Below are 24,128 nucleotides of genomic sequence, written 5' to 3' on the forward strand. Positions count from 1 at the left end.
GCTCCTCCTCCCCGGGCCCGACAGGAGCCAAGCCGGCCTCCGCGCGCCTCAGAGCCCCGCGCCCTAGCAGGGAGGGGAGGAGGGCTGGGTAGGTCTCGCAGACTACTGCGGGAGCATCTCCCTGACCGGGCCCCCAAAGCTAGGGTTTGGGTCTTTCCTCAACCTGACGTGCCAAGATGGCGGCGGCACCACGGCTCCGAAGGGGAGGAGGGGCGGGAATGAGAGGAGGGTGGGACGTACCATCCCCACCCCGGGGGAGAGAGGAGGAACACAGCGAGGGCAAAAGGAAGTCCTGCCGGGAAAAGCAAGAAACGCCCCCTCGCTCCACCCATGCGTGGATCTTTCCCACTCCCCTGGGACCGGGGGCGCGCTCCACCCGCGGGACACGCCCTCTCCCCCCAGGGCCAATGAGAGGAGCCAGCTGGAAGCCTCGGGTTTTATGAATGAGTCCCGCTCTCACCCACCGGTGGCCGGCCTCCGGCCAAAGCGTCCAGTTCAGGGGCAGGCCGGCACCTTAAGACACTTATCATGCGACAGGGAATTATAATCGTCTTACTCTCTGGCTCACTCGGTGAAATCTTTCAGTAAACTGCCCACGCTTTCTTCATAATTCCTCTCGGAATTATGTTTTATGTTGAACACAAATCGTGGATCAACATTGTTGTGTATAGGAATTCGGTACTCAGCACAGGTGGCTCTTTACACAGTTACAAAAATAAATGTAGTTTTTATTACCAAGTAATAAAATAAAAGACATAATTAACCCTAGTATAGGGAAGCAGGATAAGGTGTTAAATTGAATAACAAGTGTATGTTACTTTCTCTCTGGGGAAAGACTGGGTTTTAAGCATAACAGTGTCTGGCAGCATAAGTGCTAAAAAAATATAAATCCAAATTCGTTTAAGAATTAGGAATTAGCAGAACAAGGAACTAGCCCAGCTAATGTGTGGATCAAGAGTGCCTAGGACTCCTGAGTCAAATGAGAACTTCTGGTAGGAGACAGGAAAGGGATGAAGACAGGAGATTGATCCTATGAGTTTGGGTTTTTTTTTTTTTTTTAATCCTGACTAAAAAATAATACCAAACAACTCCTGAAAACCTAGACTTGTAATAAGATTACTACATGATAAAAGGGAAGGCATGAAATAAACAGCTTCCACTATACTTTCTTTTAAGAGCCAGGGTGCAAACTGATAGTTTGGTCCTGACTCCTAAAATGATTTGACTTCATTTCTGCACTGCCCACACATCAGAGACTATAAGCAGTGTAAAAAGGACAGATACCCTAGATCCGATCAATAAACCCTGGGCCCCTCCAAAATCCGCCAGATTTGCAGAGGAAAGAAAAGCTAATCTGCCTTACTGTGTTACTGGATAACAAGATTCAATGAGGTTCTATTACATAGTAAAGTCACTTATCAAACAAGATATTCTCACAAAGCTAACTTTTTTCCCAAAAGAATGTAAAAATTATAATTTATACATATGCACACACTATATTTTACAGTTTGATAGTTCAAATAGTTAAACAGTTCATTTAGGGTTTTTTTTTTTTTTTTGCATTGTTTTCCCTTCCAGATTCTTTGTCAGTGCCTTGGCTCTGCCCTAATCTGACATCATTCTGTCACATCATCTACTAAATCAAGTTAAGTATTCATTTACCTTGGTAAGAACAATCTTTCTGGGTGATTCAGAGGGGAGAGGTTTCTGAAAGGTCCAGTCTATTCTGAGGTGGTAGAGTTAAGTCTGTTCACACAGGTGGAGGGAAGAGGCATAGGGAGGCTCCCTCCAGAGCAAGATGAGTGCTCACACCTAGATGTTCCAGTGCCTACCCACTGAAAAAACTACTCTGCACCCAGCAAAAGTTACCGAGGGTCCCATAGAGCAAGTCACACTGGTTCTCAAAAGAACTGAGCTGTTTCTGGAATCCATGAAGGAAAGTCACTTTGAACAGTGGTGGTTTGACATCTGTGAAAGAAGCCGTTTGAACTCTTATAAAGAGAATTTTTAAGGGATCAGCAGCCTCCCTGGAAATTTCAGGAAAACCAGCAAGAGAGGGGATGGCTTTCATCTTTTCATAAAGTTCTTCTCCAGAGCTACTGAGGTTCTCTGCAGAGAGTAAATATTCCGCTTCACCCGATCTTCCAGAGAGGAGGTAGATGCGCTCTCTAGCTTCATGCGGCTGGAAAGAGAAGATGGGAAAGTTAAAACATGTTGTTAGCCATAAAGCGGCTGTAGCAACACAAGCTCTCTTTAAGTCCACATAGATAACTTTTGAGTAACTCCATCTGGAACTCAATTTTTTACAAATTTGTAAGGGAAAATTTATCTGTTCTGGAAAATAAGTCCAAGTCTCATTTGAAAAAGGCTTCCTGAGCCATGAATTCTTAGAAGGACAAGAAGATTCAGTAAAATACCAATTCATTTCTCCTCCCCTCAAATCAAAAACATCTCACGGTCTGGCCAGAAGTTGAGAAGAGCAACAGAGGTGTCTGGGGGCTGAGCTCCGCACAGACACAGAAACACTGGGAACACAGTGAATGAACCAGTTTTTCTGACTGCCTCCTTGGGACCATTGCCATGAAAGCTGTTAGGCAGGGAAAAGATGCACTCACTGGATAAACTTCCCATCCCGGGAGTCTAGCTTCTCCAGCCTCTGCTCCCGCTCGTCATCCTTGGCATGCCTCTTGAGGATGTTCAGCCTCTCTTCCTCCCGCCACTTGGCGTTTTCCATCATCTCTTGCCTTTTTCGCTCCAGCTCCTCTGATGAGAGCTTTCTGTTGAACACAAAAATTACCCTAAGGCCTACTTCTCTCCCAGCCAAAAAATAGAAATATCACAGGAAGAGAAACCAGGTAGGACCCAGGATCTCCAGCCCATAGCTCTCTTCCCTTAGAAATGCCCAGCCCAGTGCCATACTCAGCAAGAGTTTCCTTCCTTCCTAACAACTTGATCAGGTGGTTTCACTCAAATTTCAATGACTTTTAGTGAAGGAATCCATACTCTCATTCAATAATCTCTAGAGTAATTATTCTGAAACAATAAATACATAATAAGAACTAATCAGGAGCCTCCATCTATGGCAATTATATTCCAATTGTTTGTTTAACAACTTATAGAAGAACAGGGAACCAAGTTTATTCATATGATGGTTGACATCTACCACCTACCCACTGGAGATGCTTAGAAATTCATGGACATAGCTCATGAGTATACCACTCAGGACTAAGCTAGAAGCAAGTTGCCTGAAGAATTTAACTCAGCCTCAGTCAGTAATAGGTCTTCTTTCCTAGCACTCACTGCAAATGAAGAGCAAGAAGAGGAGGAGATGAACCAGCTCGATCACTATTTACTAATGTAAGACATCCAAATCCATTGTTTCTCAAATTGGTGTGATATACAGATCCCCCTTTAAAAGGAAAAATAATTATTGGAGTCCCATAAGGGAGTGGGAGCCCAATTTTAAGAAATAAACTTGATACTAAAAATCTGACATTTAGTTATCTATAGCGAAATGAAGGCTCCCCTTCAAAAACCCTAACTAAAAAGAAAATGGAACAGGAAATAACTCTAGATAATACATATGTGAACAAACTTGTCAGAAGATACAAGAGGATGAAGGAGTGGTAACCACTTTAACAGATTAGAGAAAACTGAATCCTAAGTGCCTGATACTGATCAGAAGCAATCACACTGTAAAACCCAGGAGAGCGTCAGGTAATGGAGGCTGTAATATTCTGGAGTGTGGTACACAAGGATGAAAACAAAGGGACTAATTAAAGTCTGTATAAGGAACAATTAAGATATCCTGGGATCCTCATGCCTGACTCAGGGGAAGTCAGTGACTGCTCTCCCAAACATCTACAGGAGATCCTCTAGAGGGTAGACTCTGGTAGTTTCTAGAGAAACTGAACCACGCAGGAGAACCACACCAGACAGCTACATGTAAAAGAATAAAATCAGAACATTTTCTCACACCACATACAAACATAAACTCAAAATGGATTAAAGACCCAAATACAAAACCAGAAACCATAAAACTCCTAGAAGAAACAGGCAGAACATTCTTTGACATAAGTCACAGCAATTTTTTTTTTTTTAATCTGTCTGCTCAGGCAAAGGAAACAAAAGCAAAAATAAACAAATGGGACCAGATTAAACTTGAAAGCTTTTGAACAGCAAAAGAAACTATCAACAAAATGAAAAAAATTACTGAACGGGAAAAAATATATTTACAAATAACATGACTGACAAAGAGTTAATATCCAAATTATATAAACAGCTCAAACAACTCAATAGCAGAAAATACAACCCAACAAAAAATGAGTAGAAGACCTGAAGAGACATTTTTCCAGAGAAGATGCACAGATAGATGGTTAACATGCACACGAAAAGATGCTCAACACTGCTAAACATCAGAGAAAAACAGATCAAAACCACAACGTGGTATCACCTCACACCTGAAGAATGGCTAGCATCAAAAAGACCACAAATAACAGGTTGGTGAAGGTGTGAAGAAACGGGAGGAGCTTCATCTTTTCAATTGACAAGAAAGGTGTTTCAGATCACTAATTAAAACATTCAAAAGAGAACTCAAAAAATTTTAAAATCTTGCAGAACTCTCAGACCCTTGAGGAAATATTCAATGACTCTCAATATGAGAAACAATATAAATAGTGCTAAGAAAGGTTTTACAGCCGTAATCTTTCTTTCTTTATTCAGTACCCAAATCTTGGTTACATCTTTAGTGTTCAACTACCTGGAACACCAAACCAAAACAAAGAGATCACAAAATCCATCCTTTCAAGTTTCTGTGTTTCCATTCCTGGAAGACTGAGATCTTGAGGGCTCTAACTCACTTTTTAAAAAAAGTTTTATTGAAATATTGGTCTATTGGTCCTACACAGTAGGAACCTGTTTATTCTAACTTTCTAAATCACAAAATTCAACAAAAATTCTAACAGCACTAAAAAAAGGTTGACAAAGTAAGACAAATTCAAGTGATGGCAGATGGCAAAAGAGACAGAAAAACAAAGCAGGATCTGAAAAAGCAGGCCTTGCACTGACCAAGAGTCTTAAAATATATTAAAAAAAAAATACAGATAGTCATGAGCATTCATCCCTAAGAAGAGCATGGATTACAGCACAGCTGAAGAACTGACCCAGCGACACCAACAGGAGATTAAATAACATGCAGTATACCCTCCCCCTCTGGAAGGCAGGGAAATATGTAATATTTTGGAAAGTTGCCGGTCAAAATTAAACCTTAAACTTAGGGAATCAGGCAATTAAGAGTTAAAAGGGACCTTAGGGTCCGCATCTCTTCTAACACCATAGTGATTGAAAGAGGTTATTATGAACTCAGTGATTTTTTAGTGCTGGTTGTATACTGGAATTACTGAGGTAATTCATGTTCATTGAGTCGCTGATCCTAGCTACCCAACTCATCCTCCCAGAAATTATGTCATAGGAGCTGCCAGGGAATGGGATTGGGGTTTTCTTTAAGCTTTTCAGGTGATTCTAACATGCAGCCAATTGGGGAGGCAGTTAAAGGAAGTACACAAAAGTTGCCCAACTCTTTTTTATTTTTTTATGCCAAATCTTAGTTCCTCCACCAGGAATTGAACCCAAGCCCTCAGCAGGGAAAGTGCGGAGTCCTCACTGGACCACTAGGGAATTCCCTCATCTAATAACTTCTAAGAGCAATTGAGACCCTTTGGGACAGCCTCTCAAGGGCACAGCCAACTCCACTCAGGTCCCAAGGCTGTACATCTACGTTCTGTCAGATCCAAGCCATACCTAACTCAAACGCAGTTGATCTTAGGGCATTTGCCCTCAAAGAGACCACCCTGCTTCCCTTTCAGCTGATGCCTCAAGAAAGGAGCACTCTTTCTTCCTGTGGAAATCTCTGTGAGAATAACCGTGGTTTACAGATGTTGACAGAGAGTTACTTAGTGAACCGGTCATTAGTTCAGTAGTTCAAAACTATTTCCTTTGTCCTTTCAATGTGACTGCCATGCAGTAGGGGGTAGGGTGGATGGTTAAAAGTTAACAAGTGGAGTAAGAAAGCGGTAAACAAAAAAGGTGATACAGCTTATCCTCTTGCCCTGGTCTGAGCCACGCCTAGACTCAGGCCTGGGAGTCTGAAGTGAATCTCCTGGGCTCTGGACTCACCTGGTGTACCCAGGAGCATGCCGCCTTTGGTAAACCTCCTTTTTAGGAGACGGGCTCTTACTTCGGCCTCTGTCTTTCCTATTTCCCTTAGAGTTGTGCCTGTAACAGATACAGAAGGCAGAGAGGAGAAAAGCTTTTTCAATATAGGAGCTTCTACCATGTCCTTCAAAAGATGGAAGAAAAACTAACAGCTTCAGAATCATAACCCAATTGGAGAAAATAGAGGGAGGAACTGGAAGAAAAATAAAGGCATAAGGATACAAAAGATTTGACATTACTCTCACTCCAGAGATTCCACACATACAAATATGTAGTTCTAGAAATTTGAGCTTTACATTAAAAAAAAAAAAGTAACAATAATAACAAAGCAAAGACATTTGGAAGAGTTGATGAACAGATATGGCCAAAAGCAAACCCCAGCTGTGACCAGGCCCCCACATTCACAGGTTATTGCCCCTGAATTCCCACACTCACGGTTTGCTTGGCCTTGGGGACCGAGACCTTCTGCAAGGGGATCGGGACCTCCTATCCCGGGACCCTGCTTCCCTGGTGCTCTTCTTGCTGGTATGTCTGGGAGGTGAGGAAGAGGAGCTCCTGGACCTGGAATAATTTTTCAACCCATGCGCTCCCTTTCGTTCGGCCATCAGAGAACCCTGCAGGCCCTGGCTATGGTCGGAGTTCCTGACCTGTATCATCAAGGAAAGGAAGGAAAGCTGTATGCAGGAAGATCCTGTGGCTCAGAAGATGCAGTGAAACAAGAAAATGAATAAACACTGAGGTCCTATAAGGGGCCAACTGGGTATTTCAATCCCATCATACGGTTATCACTGAGAGCTACACTTAGCAAAGTCATCCTCTGCTGCTGCTGCTAAGTCGCTTCAGTCGTGTCCGACTCTTCGCGACCCCATGGACTGCAGCCTACCAGGCTCCTCTGTCCATGGGATTTTCCAGGCAAGAGTACTGGAGTGGGGTGCCATCGCCTTCTCTGAAAGTCATCCTCAGAATGCCCTAAAGGATATATCACCCAAGCACTTAAACTGGCCTGGCTCTTCTCTACAGCCTGAGGGGGAGTAGGAGGCAGAACATGGAGGAAAAGACCTGAGGGGAAACAAGGAGTCCAGAGGGATGTACATTTATCAAAAAGTCATCAACCCGTACACTTAAAATGTATGTATTTCATGTAAATTACCTGCAGAAGGAAGGGGGGTGATGCCTAGATGCCCATTGATGGTTTAGCCCCTCTACTCACAGGGACTTCAGCTTAGTGAGAGGCTCAGGAGTAAGGAAGGGGCCTGTTCCCCAGCAATCCCAGCCTCTGCTGCCCAAACTCCCTTCTTTCTGTGTGTCTGACTGGCTGCTAAAAATGCTCTATGTCCATGCAGCAACATGGATGGACTCAGAGACTGTCATACTGAGGGAAATCAGTCAGACAAAGAAGGAGAAATAGCGTATGACATCCCTGATATGCAGAATCTAAAAGTGATAGAAATGAAACTGTTTACAAAATAGAAAAAGACTCACAGACTTAGAGAACGAACTTATGGTTGCCAGGGGGAAAGGCTGGGGGAAGGAACAGTTAGGGAGTTTGCAATGGACAGGTACACACTGCTATATTTAAAATGGATAACCAATAAGGGTGGACTGTATATAGCACTGGGAACTCTGCTCAGTGTTATGTGGCAGCTTGGATGGGAGGGGAGTTTGGAGGAGAGTGGACACATGTATATATATGGCTGAGTCCCTCTGCTGTACACCTGAAGCTACCATAACATCAGCTATACTCCAAAATGAAATAAAAAGTTAAAAAAAAATGCTCTATATCCAAAAAGGCTGTCAGGTTGGCATGTTCCATGGCCCCACAGTCACTCCCTTTGAGAAGCCATATCCTTACCTGTAAGCCATATCCAGGGACTTTGGACAAAACAGGGGGAGAATTTGCCATCTTCTTTTGAGATCTAAGAGATTAAACACATACTCATTGAAAAAGAAGACGCCTTAAGGTCCAGTTTACAGCTCTGTGCTGAAATGTGCTTCCTGTTTTAAACATGACCTCTCCCACCTCTTGCCTCTCACGTGGGAGTGTGTTTCTCTATCTTTGCTGGAAGATGCATCAGCACAGTCATGTTTTTCCTGTGAAAAACCGTGGGCCTCACTTTTCAGCCCTAGAGCCCGAGCATATTCTCCTCTCACCTCGTGCTGCTATTCTAGGGACTCTGAGTCAGCAGCGACAGCACTGGCGGCTCCCGCAGAGAAGACACAGAACAGGCCCAGATGGGCCCATTAATGCATTAAAAAAAAAAAAAAGCCTCCATAAAACCCACTTCAGTCTTGGTGGAATCAAGAGCTGAAATGAGGGACTGCCCTGGCAATCCAGCAGTTAAGATTCTGAGCTTACAATGCAAGAAGCGCAGGTCCCATCCCTCATCGAGGAACTAAGATCCCACATGTCATGCAGTGCGGCCAAAAAGTACATAAATAAATAAAATAAAAAAGCGCTGAAAGCTGCATCCAGGACGTCTGATTTAGGACCAACACGGCTGCAGCCAGCCCTGCTGGCGATCTTGCCAGCACCTCCAGGAACTCTAATGCTAGCTGGCAACTCCATGGGCAGAGAGCCAGAGTGTGCAAGTGCCCTCCACTGAGCCCCCAGAACCTAGCGGTTCTCGGTCCAGAGCAAGCGCTTGTCCACTTCTGTGGAATGAATGAGAGTGAATGAATCAATGGTGCAGGAGGCCGCTCTGTGCTCACCTCCCCCTGCTGCGCTCGTCCTCGCTGCTGCAACGATCGCTGCCTGAGCTTCTGTGCTTATGTTTCTTGTGCTTCTTTTTCTTCTCCTTCTTTTTCTTCTTCTCCTTTTTTTCCAGACTCATTTGCAACTAGAAAATACCCAGAACATAACCACGTAAGATTATCCAGACCTGTCAGCCTCTCTGAGGGTAATGTGCAAACTGCCTGACATCAGGTCTCTGGGTCTACAGGGGTTCGGGGACATGATCAATCAGCCGCCCCCTGTTGACAACAGTGGCGGGTCTTGACCCTGGTTGTGCAGAAACACCCACTAGACTACTGAATGGACTTTCTGGTGGGTGGGGCTGGGAATCTGTGTTTTGAAACAGTCCCCAGAACCACTGCCTAGGAATTTCTATTCTGTCAAAAGAATCCAACTCCACTGAAAGTAATTAGGGGCTGCAAGATCAATTTTTAAACTTTTCTTACCAACTGATCCAAGAAACATGCACATAAAGGGAGTTTAGGGGAGAATGGATACATGTGCACGTAAAGCTGAGTCCTCTGCGGTCAACCTGACACTCTCACAACAATCGGCTACACTCCAATATAAAATAAAAGGTTAAAAAAAAAAGAAACAGCCACATAATATGTGAATGATGAATGGGCCCTAATGGTGAATGGGATACCACCTGATCTCCTGAACAGTGTACAATCATGCTTTCCACAGGCATATCCCAATATCCCTCTTTTTCTGGAAGAATGACATCACATGCTGCATTTCCAACCAAAAAGCATAAAAGAGAAAATCAAGCATAACTAAGCTTGATATAAGATTGCATAAAATCACCAGGAGACAGTCTCTAAAAGACAAAGACATTTAAAGCCATTCTGTTTTCCCTCTCATAAGAATAAACGGAGAGAAGGAAAAAAAAAGAATAAATGGAGAGAAGTTCTCATGTTAAGTAGTTCTTAATGCTTACATAATGCACTACTTACCAATTCTTTGATTTTCTTCATTTTCACAGGATTATTCAATACTTCTCTTTTTTTCTCCTCCTCTTTCTTCCTAAAGAAAGAGAAGAAGTTATAAAAATTATAATCATTTCTTCAGAAAGGGAATTAAGTCATTCATTCTACTCTCCATAACTCTATGCAGCAATATTTTTTTTCTAAATGCAGGCAGACAAGCCCTATGCTGCCATCTGCATGATGGTGTGAAAGCCAGAAATCTTCCCCAAGTCTGCATGAGGGATTGCGTATTGTGGGTAAAGTCCACACTGGCTCCCTGTTGTGCAACAAAGTGAGTTTGGTCTGTTGCTTGTTAAGCTTCATGCTCAGGGCTTCCCAACTGGTCAAATAAATGTATGTCATCTTGTGTATCAAACATATGCAGCATTTCAATACTACCTCCACTGTTTAGCATCATAACACATTGAAAAGTAAAGAGAATGGATTCCTCTTTAAAGAAGTCTTATTCTCATATATTCATAGGAGGATAAACAGGTCAATTTTCCTGGAGGACAATCTGGCAACATTTATCACAGCCTGTACATACTCATAAACTCTTTAATCTTACAAATGCTTCCTCAAGAATTTATTATTGAAGGGATATAATCAAGGAAGGTCACTAAAAAGTTGTTCATATTAGAACAACGAAAGCCTGTTAACAAGTTAGGGTTTCAATAGGAGAATATTAATAAAATAAATTATGGTATATCCATACAATATAGATATTAAAAATGATGTTATAAAAGTGTGGTCAGCAATAAAAAAAAGATGCCCCATATATATGATTAGGTGGGAAAAAGGAGTTTATGCATATTTATACACCAATGTTCATAGAAGTATTATTCATAGTAGCTAAAAGGGGGAAATAATCCCAATGGGCATGAGAGATGAATGAATTAAAAAATGTGGTATAAACATGCAACTGACTATCACTCAGCCTTAGAAAAGAAGGAAATTCTGATACAACCTGGGTGAACCTTGAAGATATTATATAAAGTGAAATAAGCCACTCACAAAAAAGCAAATACTGAAGGATTTCACTTCTGTGAGGCTCAGAATAGGCCAACAATAGGAATGGAAAGTACAATAGTGGTTCCCAGGGACTGCAGGGGAGGGGAAATGGAGAGTTGTTTAATGGGTATAGATTTTCAGTTTTGTAAGATGAGGACTTTCCTGGTGGCCTAGAGGTTAGGATTCCAGGCTTTCACTTCGGTGGCCTGGGCTCAACCCCTGGTCAGGGAAGATCCAGTAAGCCTTCCAAAAAAAAAAAAAAAAAAAACAAAGAGATGAAAAACTTCTGGATTGACTACACAATAATTCAAATGCCCTACTGCTGAACTGTATATATAAAATGGTTTAAATGGGAAATTGTACATCATGTGCATTTTACCACAATTTTTAAAACAGAAATTCTGACACATGCTATATAATATGGATAAACCTTGATGACATAATGCTGAGTGAAATAGGCCAGTCACACAAAAAAATAAATACCATCTGATTCCACTTATATGAGTAATTAGAGTATACTCATAGAAACAGAAAGTAGAAGTGGTTGCCAGGAACTGGGAAGAGGAGGGAATGGGGACTTATTGTTTACTGAGTATACGGTTTCAGCTGCAGAGATGAAAAAGCTCTGGGAAGGATGGGTGGGGTGATGGTGGCACAACACTGTGAACGCGCCTGCTGCCACTGACTTGTACGCTTCAGAACAGTTAGGATGGCAAATTTTATGTTATTCGTATTTTATACAAAATGGGAGAAAACATGTACATATAAAGATATATAAATAAGAAATAAACAGTTTTCAATGTTCTATCTTACATCCTTGAAATAAAATTATCCAAATTAAAACACACACACACACTACATGATTTTATTTAACACCCAAAATGCAGCTTTACTTTGATCTGTTTTGTATTAAGATTTCAAGTAAGATTCTAAAGCTTCTTTTTAAAGGGTTCTGCTATGAAAACAAACAAACAAAGGGAGGGAGAGAGGGGAGAGGAAAAGAGCTCTATCAGTTCAGTTCAGTCGCTCAGTCGTGTCCGACTCTTTGCGACCCCATGAGTTGCGGTACACGAGGCCTCCCTGTCCATCACCAACTCCCAGGATTCACCCAAACTCAAGTCCATCAAGTTGGTGATGCCATCCAGCCATCTCATCCTCTGTCATCCCCTTCTCCTCATGCCCCCAATCCCTCCCAGCATCAGAGTCTTTTCCAATGAGTCAACTCTTCGCATGAGGTGGCCAAAGTACTGGAGTTTCAGCTTTAGCATCATTCCTTCCAATGAACACCCAGGACTGATCTCCTTTAGAATGGACTGGTTGGATCTCCTTGCAGTCCAAGGGACTCTCAAGAGTCTTCTCCAACACCACAGTTCAAAAGCATCAATTCTTCAGCGCTCAGCTTTCTTCACAGTCCAACTCTCACATCCGTACATGACTGCTGGAAAAACCATAGCCTTGACTAGATGGACCTTTGTTGGCAAAGTAATGTCTCTGCTTTTCAATATGCTATCTAGGTTGGTCATAACTTTCCTTCCAAGGAGTAAGCGTCTTTTAATTTCATGGCTGCAATCACCATCTGCAGTGATTTTGGAGCCCAAAAAAATAAAGTCTGACACTGTTTCCCCATCTATTTCCCATGAAGTGATGGGACCAGATGCCATGATCTTCATTTTCTGAATGCTGAGCTTTAAGCCAACTTTTTCACTCTCCTCTTTCACTTTCATCAAGAGGCTTTTGAGTTCCTCTTCACTTTCTGCCATAAGGGTGGTGTCATCTGCATATCTGAGGTTATTGATATTTCTCCCAGCAATCTTGACTCCAGCTTGTGCTTCTTCCAGCCCAGTGTTTCTCATGATGTACTCTGTATAGAAGTTAAATAAGCAGGGTGACAACATATAGCTTTGACGTACTCCTTTTCCTATTTGGAACCAGTCTGTTGTTCCATGTCCAGTTCTAACTGTTGCTTCCTGACCTGCATATAGGTTTCTCAAGAGGCAGGTCATACATATCCCCAGATTTCTAAGAAGCTGCCAGTCTTTTTCATCTTGTTTCTACCTCTTGTTATTTAATGGCTAAGGGTAAATGGATAAATCTGATCTGGTCTGGTACATATACCAATCTCTTCCCAATTGTAAAGCAAGAGGCGAGATAAGATCTCGGCTGAGCGTCTTTAACAAAACCCCCTTCCCAGACCCTCATCAGTACCTGATGATGAAAAGCGGGTCCTCTCGGATTTTGCTGGCCATGTCCAGAAGGGAATTGGCACCTGACGGGGCAAAGATAGAGCCTGGGAGGAGTCCTGTCTCCGAAGAACAGCCTGCCTCCTTCTCCTCCATCTTTTCAAAAACGTATTTGTCAATAGGACGCCCCAGCAAGTACTCATCACGGTTCACCATCCCACCAGGACCCTGGTACATCCAGTCCAATTTTTCCTCCTTTTTCCTAGTTGAAGGGGAAAAAAAAAATAGTCAAAGAAAATGTAGACTCCTGCAAACCTAATCACAAAACCTGAACACAAGCGACAGATAATAAGCACAGCTAGGGGAATTCCCTGGCGTCCAGTGGTTAGGACTCCATGCTCTTGCTGTCAAGGTTGTGGGTTCAATCCCTAGTCAGGGAATTAGGATCCCACAGGTTGCAAGGCACGGCCAAACACTAAAGAAAAGAAAAAGTGTGGCTGGTCAGACTAGGAGTCATTCCTCAGGCTCTTTAGCAAAGGCTAAACACCACACTCCACGAGGCACTCGGGAAGAAATGGTTCTTGCTGTCATGGAGTTTACATTTTAGCAGAGAGATTATTTCCACACAACTAAAGCAACTTGTAAGGAAAGAATGTTCCTCAGCCTGGGGTGTGGATCTTTGCTCAGGGCTTCTCAAGTCTCCTTTACGAAGTTTTGTGCTGTGCCTTCATGTCGAGGATAACCTGAAACAGCTAATGTGCACATTTTGGATCAGCTCATCACCAAGAACAATGCCAGTGACCACATATGCAGTGGTGTTTATCACGTGTTTTGGAAATTACTGGCATATTGGCGTCAGTGGTAATATCGCATTCAAGGGGATAATGAGAAAAACCAGCCATAACAAGCTATGTTTTCAAGCCAAAAGAGCGAAGCCAAATTATGTCACAGTATCACGCCAAATATTTCCCTGTGGTTCTAAGAGAAAAAGTCGTGAGAAAATCGGGTCTCCATGCAACAAACAATAAAGGTGCGCTGAACTCATACGAGTATGTACTGGGGCAACCAATGTCACATTCACATTGCAAGCGGCAAAGCAGTCTCATCAAAACAGTACTATCCATAACATTAGTTTCAGGGATTTTTGAGTATGACATTTTTTGTATATTGATTTTTAAGATTACATAACTATGAGCATAAATAATATCTTTCTAGTTATATCTTTGCACATTTTTAAAAAATGTTTTGAATATTTATTTATTTCGCTGTGCCAGGTCTTAGTTGCTCCCTGACCAGGGAATGAACCTGGGTCCCCTGCATCGAGAGTTTGGAATCTTAGCCACTGAACCACCAGGGAAGTCTCATGTTTGCACATTTTAATAAAAATAATTTAAACCAATAAGAGGGTCTAACCCTTTAGATACCTCTTTTCTTATTAAAATGATTGGTTTGATGGACTTCCCTGGTGGTCCAGTGGTTAAGAATCCCCTATGCAATGCAGCGGGGACACAGATTTGATCCCTGGTCAGGGAACTAAGATCCCACATCAGAGCAACGAAGCCCTTGTGCCACAACTACTGAGCCCGTGAGCTCTGGATCGCCTTGCAGCATGACTCGAGAGAAGCCTGTATACCCGCAGCAAAAGATCCCATGTGCCACAGCTAAGACCTGATGCGACCAAATGAAACAAATAAACATATCTTAAAATAAATAAATAAGTGAAAGGACATGTCAAAGATGACTCAAAGGGTCATGCCTATACATGCCTGACGTGAACATGGACTGGGAAGCGGGGACTAAAGATTCATTTGTATTCATTTGTAAACGCTGACTCAGCATTCTTCCTGTGTGCCAGGCAGAGAGGAGTAACATCAGAAAGATGACAAAGATTCAGGCAGCTGAGCTGCTCACAGGCTACCCGATAAGGCACAGAGGTCAACAGATTACCAAATGGTGCTGCTGAGAGCTAAGAATGTGAGGAGGTGACTGTGGGGCAGAAACACCTGAATATGCAGAGATACACGTGGGAGTCATCAGCATGAAGCTGACATTGGTACCAGTGGATGAAGACACTCTTTTAAAAAAAAAAAAAAAATTTTATTTTATGTATTTATTTATTGGCTGTGCTGAGTCTTCATGGTGGCTTGAGGGCTTCTCTACTTGTGGCGCCCAGGCTTAGTGGCCCAGTGGCATGTGTGATCTTAGTGCCCTGACCAGGGCTCGAACCCACGTCCCCCACAGTGGAAGGCAGGTTCTCCACCACTGGACCACCAGGGAAGTCCCTGAAGGCACCCTTAGAGAATAAAGGGAGAAGAGCAGTGAGCCTTGGGGAGCAGGAGCAGTTATGAGATGAGGGAAAAGAAACTAAGCGAAAGAAAGAGAAGAGATGACATGAAAGGATAGGCGGGCTGGGAGCCTGAAGGCAGAACAGCAAAACCTGTCCAGGAGAAAGAAGGAAAAATGAAGACGGACACTTCTATGAAGTAGTATTTTCAGGGCTCCAGTTTGTCTCCAAAGGACTCAACTAGGGCTTCCCTGGTTGGCCCAGTGGTAAAGAGTCCTCCTGCCAATGCAGGAGGCATAGGTTCTATCCCTGATCTGGGAAGATTCCACATGCCACAGAGCCACTAAGCCCATGTGCCACAGCTGCTGAATGTGTGCTCTAGAGCCAGGGAGCGGTAATGACTGAGCCCTCGCGCTGCAACTACTGAAGCCTGAGCTCTAGAGACTGTGCTCAGCACTGAGAAGCCCAAGTACCACAACTAGAGAAAAGTCCATGGAGCAGCAATGACCCAGCACAGCCAACAATCAATCAATCAATTAATTAATTTTTTTTTTTTTTAAAAAGGACTCAACTAATATGAGTCCTCCTCAGGCCCTCTGGTAAGAAACCATGCTGTAATCACAGAGATCCAGTGCCACTGGACTTTGCCTGGTTCCACCACTAACCAGCCTGGTAACCATGCAAGTTATTTCTTCACACTTCCACATCCTCACGTCTAAAATGGAAACTAGTTTCCCAATACAGGGGACATGAGTTAGATCCCTCGTCCAGACACTGAGACCCCACACGTCACGGGGCAAGTAGCCCGTGTACCACTACTACTGAGCCCACTCGCCTAGAGCCTGTGCTCCCCAACAAGAGAAGCCACTGCAATGGGAAGCCCGTGCACGGCAATGACAGAAAGCCCTTGGGCAGCGATGAAGACCTAACCAAAAATAAACAGATAAATAAAATTTTTAAATAAAATGGAGCTAGTAACTGCCAACTCCCATTGTTTTTAAATGAGATCCTCTCTCTGAGTTTTTAAATGAGAAAAGACATAGGGTAAAAGTCATATAAAAATGAAATAATCTACAGATTTTTGCTGTTGCTATCACTAAGGATATAGAACAGGTTCTTGAGACTGCCCATGAGGCTCACCCAGGGAGATTTTTATTTTTGCCACGCAAGTGGCTTGTGAGATTTTAGTTCCCTAACCAGAGACCAAACCCGAGCCTTTGGCAGTGAAAGCTGAGAAGTGAGAGGTCCTACCCACTGGGTGGCCAGGGAATTCCCAGGGAGCTGTAAAAATCTACAGATGCCCTTGCCCCAGACAACCCCTGCTATTTTTAGGAAGTTCGCCTGAGTGGGAATCACTCCCATCTTCATCTATCTAATCTCCAAAGGGTGCAAGGGTTGAGAAATGCTGGTGTAGACCCGTGCGTGGAAAACACAATTTTCTAATAATATCAGAGAATACTAAAGCAACACTCTACTGCAAAGAGGAATCTGATGAAGATCAAGGATAATGTAGATATTAAGGTTTCTTTCTTTGTTCTAGGAGAGAAGCATAATAAACATAGAAAAGATCATCTGAACCGTAGAAGCGAGCTGTTAAACAGTAAAGGGTTTTTACTGCATCCATGAAAAGCACGACACTGTGCAAAGAACTACACAGGCCAGCCCGTTGGACAAGCAGATCGTCTAACACTTGCAAGTAAAGACCGAGAAAAGGGACCTACACGTTGACCTTTGAGTTTCACGATATTGGAGGATATAAGTGAGGGGGCTGGGGCAAACAATCAGAAGAATATAAAATCACCTTCCTCCCACTCACAGCAGACAAGAGGGCGTGAGGGTCAGCAACATGGTAACCACTGGACTCCCAGCTCTTAAGCTGCTCATCTATACTCTGCAAAGCCCCAAATTTCTGACATATCAGGTACATATCTGTAACACTTGTCTGAATAAAAATTTCAAAATAATTTTTTACTTTTGGTTAGTTGGGAAGTAAACTCTTCTAACAGATATTCTGTCTAAAGTTGACATTTGTTTTAAAATCAAGGGTTCACAAAATCTAAAAGGTCACATATAAGAATGTCTTATAAGCTGCCCAGGAATTAGTCCAAATGTGTGAAACTGATTTACTTTAAATTATAAAGGATATAATTTATACAAAGTGTGAAAAGTAAAATAACTTAATGTGTGCCTATGGTTAAAAAAAAAAAAGTACAGAATTTGATTCTCTTAGCTCATTTTATATATTAATGCCCTAAATATATTGTGTCGTACTTGAAAAATTCCAAAATTTTATTTTAAAATATTCCAAATATTTTAAACTCATACTTAGGTCAGAATGGCGTTCTCCCAATCCATTTTCCTGAAAGAATGTAATTGTTATCCTGCCTAAATTCCATAATACCATTTGCATGAGCTGAAACGAAGTCTCTCTCTTGGTCTGTGTCTCTTCTCTCATATACACACTCACACACACACAAATGTCACTAATCCTCCTGTCATGAATACAGGGGAAAGTATGTCACATGTCACCCTGGAGACTTGTCCACAAGGATACGCACAAGGAACAGTACAGACTACTCAATTTTAGTCTAGAGTTTTTACTCAATTCTGATTTAGGACTGCACTGCATATCTTATGCTTTTTATTTTTCTCAGAACACATTTACTCCTATCCCCTTTTATGGAGGCTGGTAGGGTATATCATCTGTTACTTCTACCCGATATTATACAAGAGGAAACCGAATGGGACTATCCACAGTCACAAAGCTTTCACTGACAGACACAACATCTATCTCCTTCCATGGGACCTCACCGCCTCCCTAAAATGAGCCTGCAGTACATATAGTAACAAAAGTAGGAATGGGGCCTCCACACACTTAAGAGCAGGGTAGAGGCAGTCATCCTCAGTCACAGTTACTTGTCAATTGTCTACCATGAACTTGGCCTACACTAAGGCCTTTACATGTCATCTCATCTGATCCTCTAAAAGCCTTAGGAGTTGGGTACTCTCAGCCTGCCTGGTTCTACTGAGGTCACTGAGGCTCCCAAACTTGCTCCCAGTTACATAGCTGGGCTAGTTCATACAAAGTCAGCCTTAGAACCCAGTTCAGACTGACTCCAAACTCATTCTCTTATCCAGCTATTATGCAACAACTGGACGATGCATCCACAGGCCTGCACTCCCGCACACACCAAGACACCCCCAGCCCAAACGGCCTAAGTGCCTTGCTTACTTGACAGCCCCGACATCCTCTGCGTAGCGCTGCATCTCCTCCCGGGCCCTCTCCTCCCGCAGCTCACGCTGAAGCTCCTCAATTTTCTTCCGCTCAGCCTCATGCTTCTGTTCAGCCTTCCACACTTTCTCCACATTGCGGAGGGTCTGCGGGTGCCAGCTCTTCTTCAGATTCTGTGGCAAATGAAAGGAGGGAGAAAACAAGGCAGGGAGTAGGTGTGTGGTGAGCGTAACTGGCCCTGCCTCACCCCACCCCATTCACACCAAGGTAGCCATGTAAGGGCAAGATGTCTCTAACAATGGCAAGGTTGGCACCCAACAATCTCTCACATGTGGAGGGCGGAGGAGAGGTTGTTCAAGTACATAAAATTTCAGGATAGAACAGGCCCCTCCGCAATTCCCTTCAACTACTTCTATCCTGAAATGTATGAGTCTAACTTCCACAGGCCTGAAGTGAGGGCTGGTGATGACAATACAGAAATGAGGCAGAGAGGTGGGAAGGTATAGACTCTGAAAGGTGAAAGAACTCAAGTGCCTTTGGCACTGGACACATTCTTAAGAATACAACCTTCTTTCCTCGAGTCCACTGAACTTGCCTTGAACTTGCATGGTTTACCACCACACCTGGTAGCTCTTTCAACCTTCCTTCCCAAGAATCCCCCCGATTCTGATATTCCCTTTCACCCTCAAGGAGTGCTTCACTTCTCCCTTTCTCCCCATGAGTCACTGCATTGGTTCAGCTTCCCAACCAGGGAAGGTTTTCTGGAGGAAGTGACATCTAAGGACAAGTATAAATTATGCCAGTGATGTGGGAAGCAGGGACGAGTGGAGTAGATTTCCAAAGAGAGGTAACAGCACACACAACTGCAAGCCCAGTGGTGAGAAAGAACAGAATACAAATAATTCAGCATGGCTGGAGATAGGCGAGCAACCTGATGGGAAGGGGACTCGAGATGAAGCCAATAAAGCAAGCAACAGGTTAAGGGCCTTATAAGCCATGTTAAGGGACTGAATTATCCCGTTGGCAGTAGAATATATTAAACATTCATATGCAGCTGAAATGCATGACCAGCTTAGCACGTAAAGAATGAATTGGAGAGAATCAGGATTGGAAAGGCCTCAATCCCTCAATTCCCTCAATCTTGAGGTATCTCTCTTATCTGATTAAAAGCTTTCTAACAGACATAAAACACCTTGCTAAAAACTAGCAAGGGGGCACTCTGTCCCCTTCAGATGTCTATGTCAGAAGCTTTCCCTATCTCTGTTATACTTTAATAAAACTTTGGTACACAAAAAGCTCCAAGTACTCAATCAAGCCTCATCTCTGACCCCAGTTCGAAATCCTCTCCTCCGAGGTCACGAATTCTGGTGTAACACATGGCTCACAGCAGCAACCTTTCACTTTCCCCTCATCAGGTTATTCAACCCTTCCTTCCCCACCCCCCACCTTGTCCTAATGGTCCTTCTTGCTTGCCTTCAATACAGGTGATTTTGCGTCTCAGGGAACACTTGGGAATGTCTGTAGACACTTTTGGCTGTCACAACTCGGGGACAAAGGTGCTACTAGCCAGAGGCCAGGGATGTTGCTAAATATCCTACATGCACAGGACTACACACACAACAAAGAATTATCCAGCCCTAAATGTCAATAGTGGTGAGGCTGAGAAACTTTTGATTTGAGCTTTCCTGTCCCTAAATGCAGCTACTTGAAGACACTAAATCGGACTAACCTTGATGGTATCATGGAAGTCATTCTAATTGATAACATCTGACAAACTCTAATATAGCTACTAGACAAATGGCTAAATCAATCTATTTGCTGATTCAATTAGCTACACTTTCAGGAGATAAGCATTTTTCTGATCTTGTACCACGTTCTTATGGGTACATTTTCCCATTTGGTGGCTATACAGGTTATGAGAATTAGCCACATAACTTATAATCACTGCAGACAGTGACTGCAGCCATGAAATTAAAAGACACTTGCCCTTTGGAAGAAAAGCCATGACAAACCTAGACAACATATTAAAAAGCAGAGACATCACTTTGCTGACAAAGGTCCATATAGTCAAAGCTATGGTTTTTCCAGTAGTCATGTATGGATGTGAGAGTTGAACTATAAAGAAGGTTGAACACCAAAGAACTGATGCTTTTGAACTGCGGTGTTGGAGAAGACTCTTGAGAGTCACTTGGACTGCAGAGAGATCAAACCAGTCAATCCTAAAGGAAATCAATCCTGAATATTCATTGGAAGGACTGATGTTGAAGCTGAAGCTCCAATACTTTGGCCACCTGATGCTGGGAAAGATTGAAGGCAGGAGAAGAGGATTACAGAGGATGAGATGGTTGGATGGCATCACTGACTCAATGGACATGAGTTTGAGCAAACTCCAGAGACAGTGAAGGACAGCAAGCCTGGCGTGCTGCAATCCATGGGGTCGCAAAGAATTGGACACGACTGAGCAATTGAACAACAATGAATTCAGAAGAAAGCTCTGCCACTACAGATCAGAATGCTGCACTAAAGGGGTGAAAGTCAGAAAGGAAGGTCTTGAGTGAAAGTCATGAGGAAGATCTGTGAACCAGGAACGCGGCTCAGGGATGAGGAGAATGGGGCATAAATCACCACAATTACAGCGCAGGACAAGACTGAATTCTTAGTTGAGGAAAGGCAAGGTACCCCAAGACAAAATATACAAAACAAAATCTGCGTGACACGTCCTCCACACCGGCCTCCTTTGCTAGCCACGGTTCCAACCGTCCCGAAGCTCCCCAGATTTTCCAGCCAGAAGGATTTCCTGCCAACAAACACCACCTGCCATCCTTGGCGACCCACCTCACACGCCTTTCCAAGTCTCCGCCCCGTCCCTCCACGGCCGCAGTGATCCGCACCCTGTCCTGGGCTACAGCTCTCTCTCCCCGAAAGCACAGCTGCGTTTTAAGAATACTCATTGCCACACCCGTCGCCAGCCCCAGCTGGCCTCTCAGTCCTCCCCCAGCCCTGGGCTCCCTCACTTACCAGGTCTCCGCCTCCCATGATGGTGGAGACGTTGCCTCACTCCGCGGAACCAGAAGACGCAGGCAGGATAGGAGAGAAACTTGGAGAAATAGTTCAACAACGACCTCCCGAGATCTGGTCCCGGGGGCAACCGGCTACCACTTTCACTGCCCGATCTAGAGCCCACTTCCGGGAGGGCGTCCTATTACAGAAACAGCGTCGCAGGACAGTGACGTTTAATACTAGCTGTCGCGTTGCGTGGAGGTAGCTTCGCGAGCAGTCTCACGGGGTACGGCCCATGATATCGCGGGATTTGTGGTTTCCTTTCGGTCACCTCGAGTTGGCTCTTCCCCCCTGGCTTTCCAAATGGTGTGGTAATAAGCTGAAGATCTGTGGGGTTGTGCTTCCAAGGTGGCGCTAGTGGTAAAGGACCCAACTGGCCAGTGAAGGAGACATGGAGACGCGGATTCCATCTCTGAGTCGGGAAGATTCCCCTGGAAGAGGGCATGGCAACCCACTCCAGTATTCTTTCCTGTAGAATCCCATAGGCAGAGGAGCCCCGGCTACTGAAGCGACTTAGCACGCACGCGCTGTTCGGGGGTTCTAATCGAGCCTGGGCCTCACCTGGCGGTTCTGTTGCCATGGCAGTGCACTGTGGCGTCCTTGGGAGCTCCCCTCCGGATCTCACTCCCGAGCCCCAGCGTGGACCAGCCTAGGCCACCTAGAGTTTGTAAAACGGCTTTTCAAATCAGCACTCTCCTCAAACCTCGGCTCACAGCCACCTCCCTTTCCCCAGGCTTATTTTACAGAGTTAAACAGAAACCAGCCAACCGAAATTCCATCAGCTTCCCTGTATCAAACCTTGAGAATCTGCCAGTTTCTCCCTTTCCTTTCCCTTCGTTTATGGTGGAAGAGGCATCCCTCCTAATCTAAGGCATGGAGGTTCATCAGTTGGGATCCCACCCCTCACATCTGGTATTGATAAAGTAGTTGACTAAATAGTTAATGCCACTAGGGGATTGTTAAGTAGAAAAAAATGGGAGACCCTTCTAAGTTAATGATTACTGGAGAAAGCAGGCTTCCCTTGTGGCCCAGCTGCAATGCGGGAGACCTGGGTTCAATCCCTGGGTTGGGAAGAATCCCTGGAGATGGGAAAGGCTACCCACTCCAGTATTCTGGCCTGGAGAATTCCATGGAGTGTATAGTCCATGGGGGTCGCAAAGAGTCAGAGATGACTGAGCAACTTGAAGAAACCAGGCTTGCTTAGCAATAAATCATGCAACAGAAGCAGGAGACATGCCCCCCAATGAATGATGGCATGCGATCCACATCCTGCCCAGTGAGCTGAATAAGCTAATGAACGCTAGGTCACAACTCTCTGCTCAGGTAAAAAACAATAATTTGTGGACCTAGCTTAATCGTATAGGAACAAGAAAACTCACCTGCCCACCCTGGAGTAGGAACTGATGGTAGAAGCATGATGTCTACTGAAGAAAGACAAAGAAGGTCTTCTCCCCTTCCCCACTTTTCCTTTGATTATAAAACTGTAGCCTGGACACAGCACTACCTTGCCCTCCTGCTTGTAAGCCTCACAAGCATCCTATTCTAATAAATCACTTCTTGTGCATCAGTTTGCTTCTGGCTGAATTCTTTCTGTGCTGAGACATAAAGGACTATGGTTATGAGCTCTTTGGAGTCCCTGGAAGCGACACCAAACAGTTTAAGTATTACTCAATTTCTCACTCTCTCCTCTAACTCCCTAAGTATTGGCTTACTATCATCATCATTTTAGATATACTTGATCCTTTAAAAAGAAGTCTTTCCCTCAGCTACTGCAATCTCCTCTCTGTCTTTAGCAAACTTATAGCAAGTTACCTCCACTGTGGAGGCAAGATGCTTCCGCTTCAACTTTGGCTTAACCTGAACTCTCCACTCAACTATTCTTCCCATGACCTTCAATAATGCGCCCCTCCTCGTATTTAAATCAAAAACCACATTTCACCCTCATCTGGACTACCTCTAACCTTTGGTATTTAGGATTACTTTCTCCTTACTGATATACTTTTTACTTAATTTCTTCCCATCACTGTCCAAATTTTCATTCTCTAGATCCTTCTCAGGGAACGTTTTTTTTTCTTCCTCATTCTGCCTCTTAAGTTCTGTCTTAGGCCTTTTCACAGTGTTCTCCTCTTGTGATCTCATCTAGTCACAGGGCTTCAGTTACCATCTATTAAAATATGCTAATGATCCCAAATTCATTATCTCCCATCATAGCTCCCTTTCAAGCTCCAGGGTTTTAAGCCTGGCTATTAGGCATTTCCAACTGGACATACCAAGATTTAGAGATATCTTGCTATCTACGTGAGTGCAGGCTGTGTCTCTCTCAACATATGATTTTATCAACCCACTGCTTTAACAAGTTTCACAGCTCCCCATTATTCATACTATAAAACCCACATTTTAAAAATGTCAAGTCCTGGGAATTCCCTGGTTGTCTGGTAGTTAGGACTCT

General features: G+C 43.7%; 1 protein-coding gene across 1 annotated transcript; it reads right to left on the reverse strand.

Annotated features, from left to right (window-relative positions):
- Positions 1–702: 702 nt before the first annotated feature.
- CWC25 (CWC25 spliceosome associated protein homolog) lies at positions 703–21,847 on the reverse strand. Its single transcript, XM_005897981.3, has 10 exons — positions 21,638–21,847; positions 18,620–18,792; positions 13,129–13,365; positions 9,901–9,970; positions 8,923–9,050; positions 8,066–8,129; positions 6,649–6,860; positions 6,175–6,273; positions 2,616–2,777; positions 703–2,182 (listed from the first exon to the last, which is right to left on the reverse strand). The coding sequence occupies exons 1-10, from the start codon at positions 21,653–21,655 to the stop codon at positions 2,068–2,070; spliced, it is 1,278 nt and encodes a 425-aa protein (XP_005898043.1). The 5' UTR covers positions 21,656–21,847; the 3' UTR covers positions 703–2,067.
- Positions 21,848–24,128: the final 2,281 nt, after the last annotated feature.

Source organism: Bos mutus, chromosome 19, assembly GCF_027580195.1.
Source record: "Bos mutus isolate GX-2022 chromosome 19, NWIPB_WYAK_1.1, whole genome shotgun sequence".
Lineage (NCBI taxonomy): Eukaryota > Metazoa > Chordata > Mammalia > Artiodactyla > Bovidae > Bos > Bos mutus.